At 61.4% G+C, this 16,691-nt stretch overlaps 3 protein-coding genes across 3 annotated transcripts; 1 reads left to right on the top strand and 2 right to left on the bottom strand.

Moving 5' to 3' along the window:
* Positions 1 to 169: 169 nt before the first annotated feature.
* Positions 170 to 3,545, top strand: B0T15DRAFT_568965 (Sodium/hydrogen exchanger family-domain-containing protein; the record flags this gene model as incomplete). The annotated part of the gene is made up of 5 exons (XM_062870789.1): positions 170 to 319; positions 466 to 502; positions 568 to 669; positions 735 to 1,669; positions 1,750 to 3,545. The coding sequence occupies 5 exons, from the start codon at positions 170 to 172 to the stop codon at positions 3,334 to 3,336; spliced, it is 2,811 nt and encodes a 936-aa protein (XP_062719120.1). The 3' UTR covers positions 3,337 to 3,545.
* A 261-nt stretch (positions 3,546 to 3,806) lies between these two features.
* B0T15DRAFT_271441 (uncharacterized protein) lies at positions 3,807 to 7,468 on the bottom strand. Its single transcript, XM_062863464.1, has 3 exons — positions 7,314 to 7,468; positions 7,100 to 7,250; positions 3,807 to 7,025 (listed from the first exon to the last, which is right to left on the bottom strand). Exons 1-3 carry the CDS (start codon positions 7,376 to 7,378, stop codon positions 3,819 to 3,821), a joined length of 3,423 nt encoding a protein of 1,140 aa, XP_062719119.1. The 5' UTR covers positions 7,379 to 7,468; the 3' UTR covers positions 3,807 to 3,818.
* A 1,934-nt stretch (positions 7,469 to 9,402) lies between these two features.
* B0T15DRAFT_402216 (uncharacterized protein) lies at positions 9,403 to 16,100 on the bottom strand (the record flags this gene model as incomplete). Its single annotated transcript, XM_062865146.1, has 5 exons — positions 9,403 to 10,627; positions 11,180 to 15,188; positions 15,251 to 15,338; positions 15,387 to 15,963; positions 16,054 to 16,100. 5 exons carry the CDS (start codon positions 16,098 to 16,100, stop codon positions 9,403 to 9,405), a joined length of 5,946 nt encoding a protein of 1,981 aa, XP_062719118.1.
* Positions 16,101 to 16,691: the final 591 nt, after the last annotated feature.

Genomic DNA, 16,691 nt, shown 5'->3' with positions numbered 1-16,691 from the left:
AGTTTCGATGACTTTCGACTTGTCCTGACGCGCACTGGTCTTTTGTTCATAATAAGCCCTAGCACAACTAATCCTGGTTAGACTCTGGCCTGCGACTCTGAAGATAAACGTCTCTCCCGGCACACTCCATTCTCCGCTAGATCCTGTACGGAACACTCGCGCTGACACAATGGCTGGCGGCGGCTCGACCGCCGGCTCGGGGGCGCCTCCTCAGGCGGGCGTCCTCGAGGGCGCCAACCCGATCGCCTACGCGCCATCGAATCCGATTGCTCTGTTCATTATTCAGGCAAGTACAATACATGCGCACGATATGCTCCCGGTGGTGTTCTCCGGGCTCTCCGTGGTGGATCCGTTATTTCGGTGCACAGGCCGAGAAATGGAACCAGACCCGGGTCCCGGTCCCGGCCCGGCCGGGCAGGCTTCGGTACTAGGCCGCAGTTGCGCTAACAATAGCACCAAACACAGGCCATCATCGTCATCCTGTTTTGCCAGTTGTTGCACTGTGAGTTGTTCTCAGGAAGAAGCGCATTGGGTGATCGTCTCTGGCTGACTGTTCCGCGCGCGCAGATCCGCTCCGGCTGCTGAACCAGCCCAGGGTCATTGCCGAGGTCATCGGCGGTATCCTCTTGGGCCCGTCGGTGATGATGAGGATACCGGGCTTCAAAGAGAGTACGTAGTCTGTCCGAGTCATTCGATGGTTTTGCGCCGGCTGACCACGGTGTGTGCCATCACAGCCATCTTTCCGGCGGAGTCGATGCCTGTGTTCAGCAACGTGGCCAACCTAGGGTTGCTCATCTTCCTGTTCCTGATCGCGCTGGAGGTCGACATCCGGCTGTTCACGCAGAACTGGAAGGCCGCGCTCAGCGTCGGGTTGGCGGGCATGATCCTCCCGTTCGGGCTCGGCTATGCCATCGCCTGGGGCATCTACCACCAGTTCCCGATCGCGGAAGAGTCCATCAGCTTCGGCGTCTTCGGCCTGTTCATCGGCACGGCGCTAGCCATCACGGCCTTCCCCGTGCTCTGCCGCATTCTCAGCGAGCTGAACCTGCTGCGCTCCAACGTCGGCGTCACGGTGCTGGCGGCCGGCATCGGAAACGACGTGACGGGCTGGGTGCTGCTGGCCCTCTGCGTGGCGCTGACCAACAACAGCAGCGGGCTGGCCGCGCTGTGGGCGCTGCTGTGCTGCATTGGCTGGACGCTGTTCCTGGTCTTCGTCGTGCGGCCTCCGTTCATCTGGGTCCTCGGCCGCACCGGCAGCCTGCAGAACGGCCCCACGCAGGGCATGGTCGCCCTGACGATGCTCATGGTGCTCGCCTCGGCCTGGTTCACCGGCATCATCGGCGTCCATCCCATCTTCGGCGCCTTCCTCGTCGGCCTGATCTGCCCGCACGACGGTGGGTTCGCCATCAAGCTGACCGAGAAGATCGAGGACCTGATCTCCGTCCTGTTCCTACCGCTGTACTTCGCCCTCTCGGGCCTGAACACCAACCTGGGTCTCCTGAAGGACGGAATCACGTGGGGCTACATCGTGGGCATCATCGCGTGCGCATTCGCCGGCAAGATTGCAGGCGGCACCCTCGCGGCCCGCGCGAACAGGCTGCTGTGGCGCGAGAGCTTCACCATCGGCTGCCTGATGAGCTGCAAGGGCCTGGTTGAGCTGATCGTCTTGGTAAGTCTGCCGACGATTGAACAGCGCGGACTACAGTAAGTAGTGCTCAGCTACAGTAAGTTACTAACACACGGAAATAGAACATTGGCCTCCAAGCTGGCATTCTGTCGGAGACAACCTTCAGCATGTTCATTGTCATGGCCCTGGTCACCACGGTCGCAACCACGCCTCTTACCAAGGCTCTGTATCCTCCCTGGTACCAGAAGAAGGTCGAGAAGTGGAGGAGAGGGGAGATCGACTGGGACGGCAATCCCATCGACCACTCGGAGACGGGCCAGGGAGGGCTTCCGCAAAAGCCCGTCGAGTCCCAGATCCGGCGCCTCATGGTGCACCTCCGCCTCGACAGCCTCCCCAGTCTCTTCACCTTCATCACGCTGCTTAGCCCGGAGACCGTCCTCGCGTCCGCCCCTGTCGACGCTACCGCGGAGGATCCCTCCAAGAGCAACGAGAGCCAGATCCGGAAGAAGCCACTGGAGGTCCACGGCCTGCGCGTCATCGAACTCACCGACCGTACGTCGTCCGTCATGCACCTCACCGAGGGCGAGGACTTCTACTCGCTGCGCGACCCCGTGGTGAACGCCTTCCGGACCTTCTCGCAGCTCCACGACGTTGCCGTCTCGGGCCGCGTGGCCGTCGTCCCGGCCGACTCGTACGCCGAGACGCTCATGGCGCAGGCCTCGGAGGTCTCGTCCGACTTCGCGCTGATCCCCTGGGGCGAGTACGGCAGCGTGTCCGAGGACCAAGCCTTCCCCGTGGCCACGAGCACGAGCGAGCGTTTCCGGTCGACCACGCACCTGGAGTTCATCGCCCAGACGCTCGCCAAGGCCGCGGCTACCTGCAACGCCGGCATCTTCATCGACAATGGCTTCGGCGGCATCACCAAGCCCGCCGACCACCACCGGCCGGAGCTGTCCCGCACCAAGAGCGCCGCCGCGCTGTCCATCCGCAGCTACCGCCCGGAGCCGGCCGCCCTGCCCGTGCTCAACAAGTCGCACCATCTCTTCCTCCCCTTTTTGGGAGGGCCCGACGACCGCGTCGCCATCCGCCTCGTCCTGCAGCTCGCGCGGAACCAGCACGTCACGGCGTCGATCGTGCGCGTCAAGTGGCCTACCACTACTACCACTACCACCACCACCACCACCACTACCGAGGGAGGAGGAGCCACCACCCCGTCTTCCTCTACCGGCACCGACCCGAAGGCGGACTCTAATAACGCTAGTACTACTATCACTAACAACAATGCCCGCCAGGAGCAGGAAGACGAGGTCTTCTTCTCCACGATGCAGGCGTCCCTGCCCGCGGAGCTGGCGTCGCGCGTCGTCTTCAGCGAGGCAGACATCTCTTCTTCTTCTTCTTCGGGATCTTCTTCTTCTGCTGCGGCCGCCGCGCTAGCAGAGATTGTGGTGCTAGCTCAAAAGACGGTGGGCCGGCAGCCCAAGAACGCGGGCGACGTCGTGGTGCTGGGCAGGAAGAACGCTCGCTTTGGCGCGGCGGATGGGGCCGGGGGTGGAGGAGGAGACGGCAGTGGTAGTAGTGGTGTAAGTGGGTGGGGGCCGGATCTGAAGAGCACGGTTGGTCCCGTGGCGGAGAGGTTGATCACGGCGGGGATCAAGGCCAGTCTTTTGGTTGTGCAGGCTGGTGGGAGGAAGGGGTCGTCGGATTACTAAGTACTAGTACTGGTATTAGTAGTGGTGGTGTATAACGGTATCTCCCCGTGCTTTCTCGGACTAGTACGGTATCTTGGGTTCACGGCGGCTTATTACGGGGTATCGCGGTTGGGGTTTCAGGGTACTACTACGTACACACATTGGGGGTTCTCCTGACACGATCACGTACGGGCATGACGCAAGACCTATATAGATATATAATTTCCATGTGTTGATATACGTATGTACGCCACGAAAGGATTTGTCTGACATCTCGTTGATCATCTCTCGTTTCTGTCTTCGTGACAGGTAATCTAGAAATCTCGAATCATAGGTATACACACAGATACATGAAGTGCTATTAGTAAGCCCGAACACATGCAATGCGCCTCCTAGTAACCTGGAAATACTCCCAACGCCAGCTCACTCAATCCAATCCAACCCTCCGTAGAAGGATCTACACCGCCCCCTCCCCCCCCCCCCCCCCCCCCCAAAAAAAACGTCTACCACTCCGGCGCCGCTCCACACGCCCCAGCACTACCACCCATCATCAACTCCACCGGCTTCCGCATACTCATGGTACTCATCATATTCCCAACGGGCTTGACACCAGGCTTCTTGGCCCGCTGCCCGACAAAGCCGATCTTCTTGTCGACCTCGGCGAACTGGCCCGGCCCGGCCTCGCCGCGGCGCACCATCCAGCGCTTGGTGCCCAGCGCGGCATCCAGCTCGTCGACGGGCGGCAGCTTGAGGTAGACCATGCCGTCGGGGCGCTCCTCGACGTCGAAGGTGGCGATGGACATGTTCGGGTCGGCGTCGTTGCGGCAGGCGCCCGAGGAGAGGTCGAAGTTGCGTTTGTGGTGCGGGCAGGAGATCCACGGCGCCTTTTTGTTTTTGTTGTTGTTGTTGTTGTCATCCCCTCCGGAAGAAGATTCAGAAGATGTAGAAGAAGCAGGATCCTCGCCCAGCAAACCATCCGACAGCACAAACGCCCGCTTGTGCGGACACATCTGCTGCGTGGCATAGTACCGCCCCTTGAAGCGCCACACGGCCAGCTGGGTGTCCCCCCGCTTGATCGTGGCGCTAATACCGTTGGGCAGCGCATCCGCGCCCCTAAAGTACGACGCCTCCAGCACGGGCTGCCAGGTCGTCTCGGACCAGCGCTCCCGCAAGCCCGCAAAGTCTTCCTTTGGCGCCGCCGCCTGCGAGTCCTGCGAGGTGTTGTTGTTGTTGTTGTTGTTGTTGTTGCTGTCCCTAGGCCACATGGCCGGGCGGGTCTGCTGGCGGTCCTGCTCGGGCTCGACGCCGTCGACCGTCTCGGTCGTGTTGGCGAACTGGCGGAACTGCGCGGCGATGGCCGGGTTGCGCAGGGCCTCGGCCCACTCGTCGAAGTACGAGTCGACCAGCTCCTGCATCTGGGCCTCGAGCGACGCGTTGATGCCCAGCTTGTCGTGCAGCACCACGTCGCGCAGGTACTGGATGCCCCCCGGCAGGGCCTCGAGCCAGCGCGCGGTGCGCTGCAGCTTGTCGGCGGTGCGGATGTAGAACATCAGGTAGCGGTCGAGGATGGGGATCACCTCGGTGGGCGGCACGTCCTTGGCCAGCAGCTCGGCGTGCTTCGGCTTGGCGCCGCCGTTGCCAGCCACGAAGATGTTGAAGCCCTTGTCGGTGGCGATCAGGCCGAAGTCCTTGCTCTGCGCCTCGGCACACTCGCGCACGCAGCCGCTGACGCCACCCTTGAGCTTGTGCGGCGCGCGGATGCTCTTGTAGCGCTCTTCCAGCCGCACGGCCATACCCACGCTGTCGCCGATGCCGAAGCGGCACCACGTCGTGCCCACGCAGCTCTTGACGGTGCGCAGCGACTTGGCGTACGCGTGGCCGCTCTCCATGCCCGCGTCCACCAGGCGCTGCCAGATGGCCAGCAGGTCTTGCTTGCGGGCGCCGAACATGTCGATGCGCTGGCCTCCCGTGATCTTGGTATACAGGTTATAGTCCTTGGCCACCTGGCCGATGACGAGCAGCCGGTCCGGCGTGATCTCGCCGCCGGCCATGCGCGGCACCACGCTGAAGGTGCCGTTGCGCTGGATGTTGCCCAGGAAGCGGTCGTTGGTGTCCTGCAGCCCGTGCAGCGGCCCGTCCATGACGTGCTTGTTCCACAGGCTGGCGAAGATGCTGGCCAGGCACGGCTTGCACACCTCGCACCCGGCGCTGTGCGGGTCGGTCCCGGCCTCGCGCATCACCTCGCCCAGCGTCTTCAGCCGCTTGACCATGACGATATGGTACAGCTCGGCGCGGCTGTGCGCGAAGTGCGCGCACACGTGGTTCTTGACCTCGTTGCCCATGTCGCGCATGGTCTTGTTGAAGATGGACGTGACCAGCGGCACGCAGCCGCCGCAACCCGTGCCGGCCTTGGTGCACGTCTTGACGTCGCCGACCGACGTGCAGCCGCCCTCCTTGACAGCCTTCACCACGTCGCCCTTGGTCACGTTGTGGCAGCTGCAGATCTGCGTGTCGTCGTCCAGGTCGTCGCCGTCGTCGCCGCCCTCCTTCTTCGCGCCGAGGATGAGCTCCGACGGCGGAATGTCCAGCTCCTTCTGGTTCTTGACCATGGGCACCAGCTTGACGTAGTCCCTCGTGTCGCCGATCATCATGCCGCCGAGCAGGTACTTGCCGTCCGTGGTGAAGATGTACTTCTTGTACACGTTCTGGAACGGGTCTCGGTACGTCAGCGCCTTGACCAGCGACGGGGACAGCCGGTCCGTGTTGGCGCCATTCGATGTGCCGTTGGTCCCCTTGTCCCTGTTGGCTCCGTTTGCCGCCCTCTTGGCCTTCGCGGGCAGGTACTTGGGACCCTCCACATCGGCAAAGTAGTCCCCGAAGCTGGCCACCTCGACGCCGAGCAGCTTCAACTTGGTGCTGAGGTCCGGGCGCTTGTACAGCCGCGGCTGGTGCAGCTTCGCCTGCGTGAGGTTGAACGACAGCAGATCGGCCATCTCCACGCCCGGCGCGATCAGGCCGAAGGTCATGCCCTCCCAGTTCGCGCACTCGCCGATCGCGTAGATGTCCGGGTCGCTGGTTCGCAGGCAGTCGTCGACGATGATGCCGCCGCCGCGGTCCGCGCACTTGAGGCCCGCCTGCCGCGCCAGCTCGTCCCTGGGCCGCACGCCGATGGCGAAGCATATTGTCGAGCAGGAGAAGGAGTCCCCGTCATCGAAGGTAATGCCCGTCACGTTGTGCCGCTCGTCCACCTCGATCGTGCTCACGGCCTTCCTGAGCAGCACGTCAACACCGAGGGCCCGCACTTGGTCGACCACCATGGCGCCCGCGTCGGCATCCAGCTGGCGGCTCAGCACCCAGCCGTTGCGCTCGATGACCTTCACCTTCTCGTAGCACTCCAGGTCCATCAGCGCCTTGGCCGCCTCGAGACCCAGCAGGCCGCCGCCCACCACAGCGCCAACCGTCCCTTTCTGGGACGCCGAGAAGGCTATGAGCTTGTCGATGTCGTCGACGGTCCGGTACACGAAGACGCCGGTGGCATCGTGGTTGGGGAGGAACTTTGGGAGGATCGCGTCGGAGCCGGTGGCCAGGACGAGGATGTCGTACTCGATCTCTTTGCCGTCCGAGCAGCTGATTGCTTTCCTTGCTCGGTCGATCTTGGTGACTTTGGTGTTGACGTGGTAGCTCAGCGCTCCGTCGAGGATGCTGTCATACTAGGGGAGCAGTTAGACAGACTACCTAACTAGTAGGGTTCGACAACCATCGGACGACAAAGCGGGTGACCTACCCAATCTAGGGGGTTCAGGTACAGCTTCTCGACCTTCCGGTGCTCGAAGAAGGTTGTCAGCCCAACACGGTTGTACGCCACGTGTTTCTCCTCGCCGACGACGGTGATGTTGTATTCCCGCGCCCGGGCGTCCAGCTTCAACAGTTTCTCTCTGCATGTCAGCGTGCGGTTAGCCCAGTAGCCAGAAAAGTCTCGACTGCATTGTCTGACGCACATGAAGCTGATGCCGACCATGCCCAGGCCGACAACAACGATCCGTTTCCTTGCTCCCACCGCCATGTTGGGCGAGGCCAAGGGATTGGTGCGGCACAATCCAGCAGACAACAGTAGAGGGTATCAAGCAACACAGTAGTAGTAGTTAGGAAGGTTCGCAGTCAAACACGGCCTGCTGCAGCCCGACTCGCTCGGGGTCCTGCTTGGTATGAGATAAGATGAGATGAGAGGAGAATAGAGAGGAAGCATGGAAAGGGTAACATGGAACGCAAGGAACATAGTCTATTATGAGAGATATATCGTGAGACCTATGGAACCTGTTTTGCCATGCTGTCATGTCGCCAGTCATCGCTCGTGCGGGAACTGGAATCGATTCCACAGAGAAGGAGCGCACCGAGGAAGTCTGCATCTCCGGCCGGTTTCCCTGATAAATCCTCGCGCAATGCGAACCGTATGGCGAGACAACGGCGGAGAAGCCTCAGCCGAGCGCGGGATGCTGCCAGCCTTGCATTTCCACGGGCGTAGCATTCTGGCGTCCGGGGCGTGCAATTGAGCGCTTGTTGGGAAGATCTCAGAAAGATATGCCCCTGGGGGTGTACGGTGGATCGAGATAGGAAGTACCCGGCTGATAAGAGCGCTGGCCAATCAGGTGTCGCTAAATGGGCCCTGGCTTCCTCCTTGGGACGCCCGCGGAGATGGCTTGAGGTGCATGTCACCTTATCTGCACGACTTGGAGTGTCACTTACCTAGTACCTACTTGTTCGTTGTATCAGTTTGCCTCCCGGCTCTTCAACGCTCCTCGTCCGACCCGGTTGGTTTCAGGTACACGCCCGGCAGTCGGAACGCAGAGCGGAGCAGCACACCGCACACGGACACCGTCGTATGATACATCGTTTATAGTGTAAATCGGGCCCCATCAGCGGAGTCCTCTGCTGATGTCCATCCAACTACATACCTAGTAACCGCACACAACTCCGACAGATCTGGTCGACTGACACTTTGCCCGCCTCACAGTTGGTAATAAAGGCTCCCGGCCAAGGCAAATCCTTCCTCATCTGAATTTGGCCACGACGTTCAGGGACGAGATGCCTGCCTACACTTCCGTACACAGTACTACTATTAGTCCTGGGTTCGGATTGCCCCCATCCTCGGGATGAGCAGCCGAACCCAAGCTCCGGTTGGCCCGGCAGAATCTCGGCGTCTGCCGCCGTATGATGCCGATTGTTGGCCGTTAAACTCCTTTACCACCTACAGTGCAGTGCCATAACGCCGTAAATACGACTCAGCTAACCGTTGCACCGCATCTCCAGCTTGTATGTATACAAGGTAGTATGCCGTGGAAATGCTCGTCACAGCGTCAGGCCACGTTTTCCAATCCATTACGGCACAGGTTGCACCCGTTCCCGTTCGTTCTTGACCTGACAGTGGCATGCAACGCTCACCGGTTTATATGAAGTATGATGACGTTCTGCTTTCTTCCTCTGTGTAACTGAGGCTTTATTCCATTTTTCTGGCTCCGGACTACTGAGTTTTGAACGTGCCGTGCCCGTCTTGTGGCCATCTATGTTGATAGCGGCTCTGTGGAGAGACCATGAATAACAGCGCTTGCAGTCGAGTTCAGTACGAGTACTTGTTATTAATAAAGCTAATAGAATAGCAGAATGCATATGCCTGGGGAATGGGGATCCTGGTGGCATCTCAATGGTCCAGAAGGGATCATATCTCACATCCAGACGCTCCGCGCACGCATGATCATCCACGGCCCCGTGCAGACGAGCGTACCTCAAGTACAATACCTACTAGTACTTACAAACACCAGCCAGGGGGAAACACATACATACAAGCGGCCGCCACAATCCGGGCGTAGTTCATCACACCACGCCTCTCACAACATGGATAGGTATCCAAGCACTCAATAAGTAGATACCTAAGGCAGGGCAGGGTAGGGTATATACACTCCAAAAAGCGCGAAAGCCACCCCTCCATCCACCCCTTTTCCCCCGGCTTCCTTCATACTACTAGTACTAGTATGGTACAGAAGCAGCCGGCTCAAATCAAATATCACAAAACAATAACCCCCCTCGTCCTCTTCACACACAAACACTGCCCAGCCAATCCCTCCCTCTCCCACTCCTACTGCTGCCACCCTCCCTGTGAAGACCGGCCATTGTTGCCACACTCCACAATCCCACCCCTCCAAAATCACCACCAACAGCAACCGGATCCGGATCCAGCCCCTTCTGCATCGCCCTGCGCCGACAAGGGGGCTGCGCATCGTTCCCTTGCTGCTGCCAGGATGGAGCTATGGACGAGTGGTTGACTACCCTGGGTGTGGGCGTGGGCGTCCAGAGACCGGGACGGGATGATCCAGACACCGGCCTACTAGGCGACGCAGCCCAGAGGAGCGGCTTTCCCTTCCCTGAGGCTGTTGACTTCACGCTCCGGGAGGAAGAGGAAGAGGAAGACTCAGTCTTACTAACGTCACTAGTAGCAACCCCTGACCTCGACACTGAAGTCACAGCCACACCAACCCCGCCCCGGGAACCGGAACCGGAACCGGAAGCAGACGAAGGCGACAAAAAGGGGTTGTGGGCCAGGACAAGCGACTGCCGGATCTGCGCGCTCAGCCGCCGCTGCAGGTCCTCGACCGTCTCTGCACCCGCCGGCATCATCATCGTCGTCGTCGTCGTGGTCGTCATCATGGTCTTGTCGGGAGCAGTGGGCGTGGTGGTACTACTAGTGGTAGTGGTAGTGGTTGTGGCAGTGGTAGAGAGCGCGGTTGTGGTCCGGCGCCGGTACTCCTCCCTCGCGGCACGTTCCACAAACAGCCGCTCCTGCTCGAGGGCTTCGATCTGTGCTTGGATGGCATTGCTAGGATGATCGGACTGGGGGAGGATTGTCTTGTTGCTGCTGCTGGCGTGCGATGATGTCTCCTGTCCTTCTTCTCCTTCTTCTTCCAAAGCGCGGGACTCCTTGCGCAGGGAATCGTCAGCCTGCTGCGCGTGGCTAGGTCGCTCCTTGGCTGCGTATGCCGACATGGCAGGGTGCACTGCGACTGCATCGGTACTACTAGTAGTAGCAGCAATAGCCAGCGAGCCGAAGAAGACCGGGTGCCGCACGGCGGGGTCCAACGCCGGGGACGGGCGGGTCGAGAGCCGGATGGCTTCCTGCAGCGCAGATTCCCACTCGGCCGGGCCGCTAGCGGTGACCCGCCTGAGTGTCTTCTTACTGGCCGCGATCGCCTCGTGCAGAGCCGCCATCCAGTCTCCGCTGCTCGCTTGAGGTCGCTGGTAGCGGCGGCGTAGAGTACTAGTACTAGTAGGAGTAACTGTGTTATGTGCTCGGCGCGTAGTCTTCGGCGCGCCCAGTACTACTAGTATCCAGTTATACTCCCTCAGCCTGGGAGACGGCGCAGGCATCCAGAGCTGGGTCGACGCCAGCCTGGCCAGCGGCATTTGCTGAGCGGCGCGCGGTTTCCGGGCCACGTACTTAGCGGCCGGCTCCTCCGATGTGCCGCGGTAGCTGGGCCGGTTGCAGCCGGGCGTAAAGAGGCCGTTTCGTTCAAGGGGCTTGTCAGCTTGGCTCGGTGGATGCCACAGGTTAGCTGATGTTGAGACCGATGCTGATGCTGATGTCGACACCTGCTTTATCCAGTTCCGCTCGCTCTGCTTAGAAGTAAGCAGAGACGCCCAGAGCTCCGTCGACGTCAACCGAGCCAGGGGCTGTTGCTGAGCAGGGCGCGGTCTCCGGTCCATGTATTTCGCGGCCGGCTCCTCGGACGTGCCACGGTACCCGGATGGGCTGCACCCGGGGACGAATAAGCCGTTTCGCGCAACAGGCTTATCAGCTTGGCTAGCAGGTTGCCACAAGCCAGCTGAGACTGATACCAGGACCTGCTTTATCCAGTTCCGCTCGCTTTCGCCAGACCTGTTCACCGGCGTCCAGAGCTCCCTCGACGACAACCGATCCAGGCGGCTTTGCTGAGCAGGGCGCGGCCTACGAGGGATGTACTTAGCGGCGGGCTCCGCGGACGTACCGCGATAACCGGACCGGTTGGGCCCTGGAACAAACAAGCCCCCGCTTGTTGGGGAGGAGGGCTCATCCGCTCGCCAGGGTGGGAGCCACAGACCGGCTGATGGTTGTTTGCTCCTCGCCTCGACCCCGGAGCTGCGGTCTTGCATCGGCGACGGTTCCGCCTCGGCACGGGGAACTTGAGCGTCCAGCGAGGCTTTCGGATTCGCGGGCAACCCTACCACCCTAGCATCAGGCTTGGAGGGGGAGGGAGAGGGAGACTTCCTGGCTTCCAAAGCCTCGCCGAGCATCAGGAGGGTCGAGCTCTCGATGGTGGCCGAGTCGCGCTGCTGCTGCTGCTCGAGAAGCAGCTCCCGGGGCTCAGCCAGGCCGATGACGATCTGTTCCCGCGGCGACTCTCCGTTGTCGTCGTCGTCGTTCGAGCTGAGCTCCGAGTCGTCTTCGGCGTAGTCATCCAAGACGGAATCGCTCCGGAGCGAGGGCACGGAATCCGTCTTCAGCAGGCTGGCGATCTCCCAGAGGGTCGTCTCGTCGAACCCGTCGTCGTCCGATCCATCCTCCTCGTCGGAGTCCAAGATCGGATCGTCATCCTCCTCGTCATCATAGTCGTCAAAGAACGAGGACGAATACCCGGAAGCCGGCTCGGGCGGCTTAAAGGCGGCGGCGCCAAGGGACGGCCCGCCCGAGGTCATGGTGCCGGGCATGGCCATGAACATGGTGGGGCGGGCCTGGATGGACGCCGTGTCGGACTTCTCGCCCCAGGGGAACTGGAAGATGCCGAGCGTGCCCTGCCTATCCGGGAGCGGCTTGGGGCTCTCGAGGATGTCCGGCAGCAGCGTCACCCGCTTGTTGCGACGCGGGGGTCGCTGCGTGACCGGGCGTGGAGGCTTTGGCGATGGAGAGGTGGATGATGTCATCTTCGACGGCGTCCGCGTGATCGGCTCAGCGGGCGGCGCCGCCGAGGCCCAGAGCGGACGCCAGAGCCCCGAGGTCGAGCGGTTGGCGGCTTGGTACGGCTTACGCCAGAGGAGCGAGCTTTCGATCCGGAGAGGCGCCTCCTCCGTTCTCTTTGCCGGCCGGACTGAGAGCCCTGGGAGCGGGGCCTCGGTTTTGACACCGGTCTTCAAACCAGGAGCCCAAAGCAAACTCGTCGACGCGGCCGGCTCCGTTGATGCTGGCTTCCAGAGCGAAGGGCGCTTCGGCTGCGCCTGGCGGGACCATTCTGTCGCCACCTTGCTCGGGAGGCTTGGGACAGGCGGCACCTCCTCGTCGGACTGGTCGGACTGATCCGAGTCCGGAGGAGTAGGGCTGGCCAGCTGGGCCCGAGCAAGGTGCAGGAGATTGACGTTGCTGCTGCGGAGGTGCTGGACATCCATGTAGTCCATGTGCGCCTCGGTCAGCCGCTTTTGCCAGTTGCTGAGCTGGGGACTGGCCGACTTCCGCACCGAGACGTCCGGGATCCCGAGATTGCCGTTAGTACTACTACTGGGAATAATACTGCGTGAGGCTCTGCGTTCCGCCCCGATGCCAGGCCGCCGAGGCGACTCGCTGGCCACATGGCTGCCGGCGGCACTAATCAGCGACTCGCGCCGGGACGTGGTCTGCATGCTGGACAGAGAGTCGCGACCAATGTCGTGCTTGATCTCGCGCCAGTGCTCCGCCTGCTGGCCCATCTCGCGCTCCAGGTCTTCCAGCAGGGCAAGGCGCCGCGTCGCGCTCTGTGGAGAGGCCGACTGCTGCTCGAGCTCCTCGAACTTCCTCAGCTGCGCCCGGATCTGCCGGATCGCCTGCCCGGGCGACTCGAGCGGAGACGGCTCTACCTGGATGGCGATGGTGTGCTTGGCCGTGACAGCGTTCAGCGACAGCGGCGGCGGCGGCGACATCTTCCTGGACCGCGTCTTCCTCGTTCTGACCGAGAAGGTCGGGCATTCGTCGCCCACCCGCCGGTGCCAAGTCGACCGTTCGGGGGTCGCGGCGGCCTCGCATTCGGAGGGCGGCACAGTAGAGGTATCGAGGACGAATGGCACAGTAGCGCTACTGGTGCGGTTGTCGGTTGGCTGGGGCACGTGGAGTTGGGACGCCTGCGTATCCTTCCGCGCGGGCATCTGGATGGACGCCGGCAGGCCAGGCCTGTGTACCACCGGAACACTCACCGCGAGCTCGGGCGAAGGCATGGCGCTCCAGTTGGTCGCATCATCTTCGGATCTGTCATAGGTTGTCTCCGTCCAGGCGGACACACGCACGGGGACATCTGGAATGATTGGAGACGATGCGCGTTTCCCACTTGCTTGCCTTGCAGGTTGCCGCCGGATCTCATCCACGTCCAGGATGCTCTCGGTCCGCACAGACGTCTTGGTGGTGCGATCGGAGGGCTGGCGATGAGTTAATTCGCCGGGAGACGAGTCCACATCCAGATACGAAGCAGGGATGCGCGGCACTTCCGGGACGGACGATCTTCTCTTGATGGATTTCGCGCTCGGGGGGCTGGGGAAGAAGAACGTGAGCTTCTCCTCCAGCGTCATGCTCCTGGTGTCGTTGGGATGCGGCCGGACCGACACGGTCGCGCTTCTTGTTGGCAGCGGGGGCAGCGGTGGGAGCTGCGACGGGCTGCCCGGGGTCGACCTGAGGAGAGACCCCCTCCCGATCAGAGAGCCGCTGGATTTGGTTCGCCTGTGGACCAGAGATGGCCTCCGCGGGATGGGGCGTGGACGGTGGACGACCGAGTCGGACGTTCCAGGAGTCTCGGCGACGGGCGCAGGTTTCGTTGAGCCGTTGCCGGCGCCTTTAATGATGGCCTCAACCGCAGCCGGGTCGTTATATTCGATGTTGTTGACAAACAGGATGGTTCGGTGTTGCGACCCAGACTCCTCGGCTACTTGGACGCCCCGGGCCCTCGGGTTGGACGGGAGGCCGATGGTTGGCCGCCGCTGGAGAGGGGTCTTGGTCGGTTCGGGAGGCGGTGCCTTCGCGGACGGCGGCAGCATCCTTGAAGGTCGAATATCAGTCTTCAAGAGAGGCTGCTGCAGGGTCAACGGCCGGTTGGGCGGCGATTCGGACCGCGACCTCATGGATCCCGGGGCCTGCACCGGTGACACTGATCGTGGTTGAGCCGTTTCCTCTGGGAGTGATGGCCGCGGGGACCTCCGGCGGGTCTCCTCTCCGCCCGGAGACAATTGCGCGGACGTAGTAGACGCAACAGCAACATCGCCAGGCCGGAGTGCCCCCGGGAACACGCTCTCTCGCGTGGATACCGAAGAAACCTCCTTCCGCTTGAGACTGACAGCACGCTTCACGCCTTCCTCCGGTGACATGGACATCCACTGCCTAGTGGGACGGCCGGCAGCCTCTCTCTCATCGTGATGCATCCGGTTTCTCCTCTCCCTCTCCGCCACCGCAGCCTCGGCCAAGTCCACGACCGCAATCTTCCGCAGCGGGTGCTGAGGAGCATTCTCGTGGAGAATCGGATGGCTGATAGTTACCTTGCCCTTCCCGGAGGTGAACAGGCTCTTCTTCCGCGCAGGGGCGGCCGTGGAAAACGCGCTTATCGGCAGCGGCGGCATTGGTTCCCCTTTAAGCCCGTTTGGCAGCCCGCTCTCTATTCCCATCGCCCAGCCGATGCCAGTAGTCGGGTCCTTGGCTCTGGGTGCTTCCCTGGGGTTGACAAACGTGGTTGAGGACCGGAGGGCAGCTTCCTTGAGGTCCTCAAAGCGGGTCGGAGGGTAGTCAGTGTCGGAGGTTGAGATGTCGCGGCTGATGTTGATCCGTCTCGGCGAGGGTGCCTCTGGCGGCTGCGCTGTCACGACTCGAGACGTGAGTAATGTCCCAGCACCGCCTGCCACAGAGACTAGAAGCCATGTTAGTCCCTGGAGAGAAAGGGATGCATGGGCCATGCATGGGCCAACATACTAATCACCACTAACAAGCCACTGGCGGGAAGGGCGGTCCTGATGGCCAGAGCTAAGGCCCTGAAGCCAAGAAGAAGTGGCACGCTGGTCTATAGATCTGTTAGGACGGTCCCAGAATGAAGAGGATTACGACGCACCCCTGTCCAAAGCGCTAGACTCAGCAGGACGAACATGAGCGCCCTGGCTCTGTCCCCATTGGTGGCTTTGCCCCGGTGAGTGTCCGTCACAGCTCCGCCTGCCGAATATGCTCTAACAACGAGGAGCAGGATGATGGCGGCGTCCAATGCCGAGACCAGTATCCCTACAGGAAGCGCGGAGGTCCTGGCGACACAAAAGGTATCCGTCTGAGGCCGGGTGAACCCAACAAAGACAGCGCCCGCGACGAACCTGCCCAGAACCAAGATCTGGGCAATCAGCTGTAGAACGGAGACCTTGGCCCCGTTGCTGTTGTTGAGGACCCAGAGGAGAAACTGCTCGATCGAGAACCTGGCTAGCTGGTCGAATACGCTAGAGAAGATGACGCCGATCTGGCAGGGCATCGACGACGTCGTGACGTCGAGGAGGATCGTAATGAAATCGATTTGAGCCCACAGGGCCGCGCTGAGAAGGAAAAGAACGAGGACCAGCCTCTGGCTGTCCCGGCATGCCGCGGCGACGCCATAGCCCCGGAGGTAAAGAACGAGCGCAGCGGACGCCGCGTTCAACACGATTCCGCTAGGTAAGCCTGTTAGTCGAGCCAGATTCCCAGTATAGGATCTACTAGTACTCCTTGGGTTGATGTGGTGTTATGGTTGGGATGCTCACAAAAAGAAGGCCGCGACGAGGGCCTGGGTCGCACCCTCGACCGCCATTGTCGGCGTCGGCTACAAAAGAAATAAGGGGCGAAAAAAAGGGGATAGAAGAGAAGGGAAACCAGCCCAAGTGAATGGGACAATTAGTATAGGGGAAAATACAAATATTGTCAATACAAGGAGCGTATCATGGTGACAGGTTCCCGCACGTCAACGCCGTGATGTCGCGATCAAGCGGCCACACGCGGTTGTGTGGGAAAACAGTGAAGGAGTAGTGTAGAATCTTCATCGAGAGCGAGAGGGGTGGAGCAAGGGGCACGAGTCGACTGTGTCAGGACGACGATATGGGGGGATGGGGTTGTGAAGCCGCCCAGACTTGGAACGGACAGGCATCTTGCCGGTTCACCTTGGCCTTCACGACTCACGAGGCTCCGGTCAACCCAAGAATATAAGCGGGCGATCAGTCAGACTAGCCCCCCTGCTGCCGCCGTCAATGCGAACAGGTGGGAGAGCACCCGAGAGGAAGTCATTGGACGGCATGCAAGGCTGACAAGGCCGTCGCTTCTGGTGGTTGCATTCGCACCCCAGTTCGTGGTGTTTCACTTGAAACTTCAGGTGTTACATCAACCACGGACTGGTTGTTGAATCGGA

This window comes from Chaetomium strumarium, assembly GCF_033439665.1.
Source record: "Chaetomium strumarium strain CBS 333.67 chromosome Unknown B0T15scaffold_6, whole genome shotgun sequence".
Classification (NCBI taxonomy): Eukaryota; Fungi; Ascomycota; class Sordariomycetes; order Sordariales; family Chaetomiaceae; genus Chaetomium; species Chaetomium strumarium.
This window is presented reverse-complemented; position numbering and strand designations above follow the sequence as displayed.